Source organism: Hetaerina americana, unplaced genomic scaffold (assembly GCF_022747635.1).
Source record: "Hetaerina americana unplaced genomic scaffold, ioHetAmer1.1.p SCAF_5, whole genome shotgun sequence".
Classification (NCBI taxonomy): Eukaryota; Metazoa; Arthropoda; class Insecta; order Odonata; family Calopterygidae; genus Hetaerina; species Hetaerina americana.
The window spans coordinates 45,804,219-45,810,218 of record NW_027287095.1 but is presented as its reverse complement, the minus strand read 5'-3'; the positions used below and the strand labels follow the sequence as shown (position 1 = coordinate 45,810,218).

The following is a 6,000-nucleotide window of genomic DNA, read 5'->3' as shown; positions in this document are numbered from 1 at the left end:
TCCTCTTCCTCTCCTTCTCTCTCTCTTCCTCTTCCCCGCCTCTTCTGTTCCTTTTTGTGCTTCCTTCGCTCTTTTTGTTCGCTTCTATACACAAGTCGTCCGGTGGGCCCCAGGGACCCCGCCGTCGACCGCCGCCGCTCAGGGTGAAAGATACGAAGGAGAACTTTCCTCCTCGCGCCCGCCTTCAAACACGAGCCGCGAGGCAGGGCGAACAGTCGCCTTTCGGTGTGTTTTGCGCGTGCCCAAGAGGCCTGAGACGTAAACACTGGGGTTATGGTGAAGGCAGTGGGGATGCGAGGTTAAACCTCAAGCACCGACCATGAAGGTTAGTGCGATTGTCCGACGGTGGTGAGGAACGCTTTCGCAGCGCACCCGACGTCGAAGGGGATCCGATATACATTAGTGGACCAGCTCCGAAAACACTTTCTCCCAAGAATATCCCATTGTAGTCACCGTATTCAACTAGTCTCGTTGCACTTCTTTCTGATTGGACTCTCCGTCCACACCTGTTGATTGTCGCTTGAAAAGGGTGCATGTGTTTTTGTTTGTGTTCGGGTGTGTGTGTGTGTGTTGGTCCGTGCGCGAGCACGCTCGAGGGTCACGTGACGGCTATCCAAGGGAGACTCGATTTGACGCCGCCTGTGGAGGCTGAGTGCTCCAACTGATCGCCTCCACCGCGAGGAGTCTTCTCCTTCCCCCTCGACCTCATCCTCCTTTCACCGCCTACCTCTCTCTCTTCTGCCCTCCCTCTTCGCCCCCTCCTTTCTCCACTCCGCTCCCCACCGCCCTCCCGCCCTCCTACTCGCTTCTCTTTCCCTTCATTGTGAACTGAGCTTTCCTCGTGTCACAGCCCGAGGGCACCCATCAGCTGTGTTGTATCTTCGCCCGCCCGTTCGCGCGTTCACGTCTCCCGCGTGGATTCCCCGGATTTTAGCCGCCACATTCGAAGCCCCCGACGTTTTCCACGAATCAGTGTGCTCCCTTACCGCCCCTGATTGCTCTACGTGAGGGACGTTCGGCGAGAAAATCCCACCGGAAATGACCCGAACTACCTCAAAACGAGAAGCGTCCGTGAGTGACCCACGCGCCGTCCATTGAGGGTGAATTCGCTCCCCCCCCCCATCGCCACCTCCTCGCGCGCCCCCCCCTCATCGCGAGGGATAATCGCCTGTGTTTTGTTTCCGACGTTGCGCGGTGACGGATCGCGAAACTCGCCGGCGCCGGCACCTCCGGTCTCGGCCGCGTCACCCGCCTTCCCTCGCGGCGTCCTCCGCTGGATCCTTCCGTGCACCGCCTGGGGCTGTGGTCCTCCGCTTGGATGCACGAGGCCGCGCGGAGGCGTGGAGGAGGAGGAGGGGGCGGTCGCAGGAGGAGTCGCGGCGGCAAAGCGCTCTTTCCCTCGGGCATGACCCACGTGAGTCCGTCGCGAGGTGACGGCGGCGGGGGCGGACGGGGCGTCCGTGCAGACAGCCCCGCCTCCTCGTCAGCCTCGAGCGTCTCCTCGCTTGCCTCCTCGTCCGTGGCCCCCGGCGACTCCTTGTCCTCCTTGGGCAACGGACACAAGAGGAAGTTGATGTCCGACGTGGATGGTTTGCTCCCGAGAAAGATGGAGGCGGTCGAAGACGACGACGACCTGGTGGACGACGAGTTGGAGGAAATGGACTCCGGATCAATGGTGGGAGTGGGAGGAGGTCCGCACGACGACTCCGGGGCCACCGACGGCCACGACAATAACAACGAAGTCGATTTCGTTCTCATGGGAGACGGGGATGAGGAGGATGTGGACGAGGTACGTGTCTTCGACGTAAAAGGTTCATGTCTCGCATTCTGAGTCCAATTGGGATGTCCTATCGGCCGGTTCTTGGTAGGACCCCTGGCGAGATAGGAAAGAGAGCTCGGGAGTTTTTCGCCTGCTTCGTAAGTTTCGTCGTCTCACCTGACCACCTGTTGTGAGTCTGTCTGTTTGGCTTCTAACTGGTCGACGAATGTGCACGAATGATGGCTTTAGGTTACCTTCTCATTCAAAGTCTGGAAAATTTGCACTATTTTATTGCGTTTATGCGAATTGGCAATTTAAATTACTTTTTTATTTTCTTCAATATTAAATTTAGGTGTATATTACTAAACCCGCGCTCGGTATTTTTGAATTGTGGACTTGAATGCAGGTTGTGCTTTGTTTTTTCATGCACCTGTTCACCACATTTTTTAGTTACTATTAGTTGTTAATATTTATGCAATTAGTACTATTCAATCTACTTTATCCCTTGTGAGCCGTCTTTAGTTAACGCATTATTTGGAAATGTGACTGACAGCAGCTTGCTGGTTAAGGAAAGAAAACACTCCATAGGTCAATCCAGATGCATTACAAGTATAATTTTAGAGCCAAGCTTCAACCAAAGCTGAAGATGCTGGCATGTGATTTCATTTTGGTCTTCATTCCGTACGCGTATTTTTATTTTAGTTTCAACTATAATTGAGATAGGTATTATTAAATCGATGATATTTAAGAATTCAAAGTTTTTAAACAATGAGGATATATTTTATGGAATTGCATATGAAAAGGAATCATATCATTGACATTTTTAACATGAGTTGTAAACATTACCACATTGTCAAGTGGTAGTTATTTAGAATTCAATTCGATACGCTCAGTTAGTACTAAAAGGATACACGGCCTAAGCCCATGCTGATGTTATTGAGTTAAAAATAAAGTAAATTTATAACTGAACATGTATTTGCTTCAGTTTTAGTTTGCTTAATCAAGAAATAATATAGCTCTGATAACTATATCTGTAAGTTTAAATATGGCGCCTTAATAATTTTGCTAGACAATTCTTTCGCCCTTTTACTATCCTTTGAGCACTCGTCTTTAGTTTGAGGCCTAATAATAGCAGGTAATATCTTTAAAATGCAAAGATGGATGGGATATATTTCATGGTTTTTGTGCAAATTTTTAAAATATTAAGTAAATGATATTAGAGTGAAATATAAATTTCAATTTGTCTTTAGTCCAGGTGGAATTGAAAACTAACTTATCGTATTTCATGAAATGTCGAATGTATTCCCATTCGTTTCACGTTTACTCTTCCTGGTTATGTACACATTTTATTTTGTCATTTTTGAAACCATCTTTTGCTAAAGTAATTATTGTAGAAGTATAATTATATAACCAAATTCATTTCTGAGCCAGTAAATTTCTTACAGTAATATTTGTGTCTTTCACTATTGGAGGGGATGTAGGTAGATCATAAAGGTTTTCAAGGCAAACATTCCTGTGTACCTACGATTGAAAAATAGGAACTCTAATAAGAACTCTTCCATAATGTCAATGTTCCATTAGAATGTTTAGCATACTTAATGCTTCTTCCTCGCACTAGGAATAACTCTGGCAATGAAAATACAACGAAAAGGTCTTAGCTCATCAGGACGGCTCGATACTAATTATGTGCCCTCCGGAAATGTGCGATTGGCCATATGCCCTTTTGCGCAAATGAATTTCCAAATTTCAAGGCTTGCAATGTAAATGACCTAATGTCATTGACACTCTTAGGTGTCGCCATCCTCGTTTCCTTTCCTCCGACTCCGGTAACCTCCTCCTTCCCATTGCGTAGGAGCCGTTGGACGCCACTTTGTCAGTTGCCCTTATCTAATCCCTTCCATCTCTAAGCCACCTTTCCCCAAAATTTTCGGCCTATCTCCCAGCTCACAGCACGAGATACAGCCACAACTAAATTAACTGCGGCTCGTGACGTGTTTTATAGTTCATGAATCTCACGAAATGTATTCATACTCACGTTAGAGCCGTCCTACACAAAATCAAGTCGAAGAAATCACTAAGAGTCATTCAGCACCGTTTGTTTACAGGCATTCGAGGCGCTAGATTTTACCCGTCAGGTTCAAATGGTCTTCTGGATTATTATTCACATTTAGAAAAGCGCTACCATCGTTTATACTTTTCCGGCCCAACATATTGTCTCTCAGTGAAAATCATTTCGGATTCTAAAATGTGAGATTTTCTTTATTTTTATCTTTATATTTTATTACATCAATCGAAAGCGTTTCATAAAAGTTTGTGTAAATATTCTTACTGCCGTTACTGTGGAATTAAACACTTAGTTAAGTGAAATAATGTCTTTACTTGCATATTTTGTTGGCGCTTAGGGTATAAATTTCAGCGTTAGGGTTAGACACAACACAAACGTGCATTTTAGTGACATAATGCTTTTAGTTTAGTTTTTATTACTGCTTTATATATGGTTTAGGGTGATTTTATACATGATGAACGACTGAGCCATTTGAAATATATTGCAGATCACTTGTGAAAATCTTACTGTTTACTCATAATTATTGAATCTTGTGGGCCGCGGTAGTCAAGGGGTTCGACTACTGACCGGAGGGCCCCGGGTTCGATTGCCGGGCAAGCCTCTCTGGGCGCCTGCAGATCCATCCAAGCTATGTGATTTTTCGAGTACCAGATCTTCATGGGAAACTCTAATTGGCACAGGTATATGAACTGACCCCCCTTCCCTGATGTGTGAATTTCACACGCCCTCGGGCTTAGTACTGGGTGAACTCTACCATCACCTACCAAACCGACCTTTGGGTTGAGTACTGTATATAGGATTTTGGTTTATTGAATCTTACATGTGCTTAGCTTGGCCTGGGAGGGTATATATATTACATTACGCATCTCCTACCCAGAGATATAAAAGAATTTCGCCAAAAATACGGACTTACCATTATTTTCCACGCAAACTATATGTGTACTTACGTGTGCGTTTGAGTGTATATATAATATATATATATATATATATATATATATATATATATATATATATATATATATAGGTGTGTTACATTCGTGCGTATAGCAGGTACGATCTACACGTCTTCTACGTCAGCTGCGGTTTTCTTGGTTCAATGACCAGCGCTTCTGTTTCGGATTGCGGTATGCTCATCATAGCAGATATATCATAAAACCGCAAAGTTACTCGATTCCATTTCAACAGTGTCAGAATGAAATTAATCTTTGCGTGTGAATATGAATTCTCGGTAGATTCATTGAACAGTGTTAAACGGAAAATTGAAAAACGGAATTAAAACCCGTTCTTCAATTTCAATAAATTTTAGTAGCCTTCAAAGATCCCGGCGTAGTCTTTTTGAATAATTTTTTGGGCGTTAAATAACTAAAAAAGTGTAAACATTTTTCAGTGAAAGTGTTTACAATATTTTACCATACATTTTATTCAATTTATTATTTCATTTAGTTTATATCTTTTAGGTATTTATGCGTAAAATACAGTGCTTTTTCAAATGATAAACAATGGTTAAAAGAGGTTACAAGGAAACGTTTAGTTGATCGCATTGTCTCTGGTAGACATAAAAAGATTCCTGAAAATGCCTATTTCATTATGTCAATTGGAAATTGGATGAATTTCTTCACGTGTTGAATTAAGGAAAATGTTTCCTTCGGATGCGGTAGAAATTTTGGAATTGCTGAAATGATTCTTATTTTGTGATTCTTAAGGGATTAAACTTTTTTCAATATTGTTGTATCCAAGTAAACCTCGGTACGCAGAACACATGCAGCTAATGGTTCTCTTCAAATACACGATTGCTAGTAAATATCGTATGTGGTCAGTGGAACGAGTGTTGAGTTGCATAAAAATATTTCTTTTCTGTCAAACTTTTAATGAAGCCAAATCGTGTTATTATATACATATACGTGCTTTTTGGTTAATCTCTATGTAGTGAATGATTTCTGAACGATGATTTTTAAATCACAGAACTAAATGTGCAGTTTTTATTTGATACAATTTATTCCATAAAAAACAAAATGGACTTTATTTAGAAACCCCGTTTCCGTTCTGTAAATCTGTGAAGTTTTGGTCAATAAAGACCATTCTGAACTCTTACACTAAATCATCGTCTTTTAAATATATTAATATGTAAATTTGTTCAATTAATTTAGCTATAAATTGTACTTGGAATATTTCATGA

General features: G+C 42.9%; 1 protein-coding gene across 1 annotated transcript in view; it reads left to right on the top strand.

Moving 5' to 3' along the window:
- Nucleotides 1-1,318: 1,318 nt before the first annotated feature.
- Nucleotides 1,319-6,000, top strand: part of LOC139693658 (protein hairless-like) — a 73,285-nt gene continuing 68,603 nt past the window's right edge. The window contains exon 1 of the mRNA XM_071591897.1: nucleotides 1,319-1,789. Within this exon, the coding sequence (XP_071447998.1) occupies nucleotides 1,319-1,789 (471 nt within the window). The remainder of the gene's footprint in view (nucleotides 1,790-6,000) is intronic.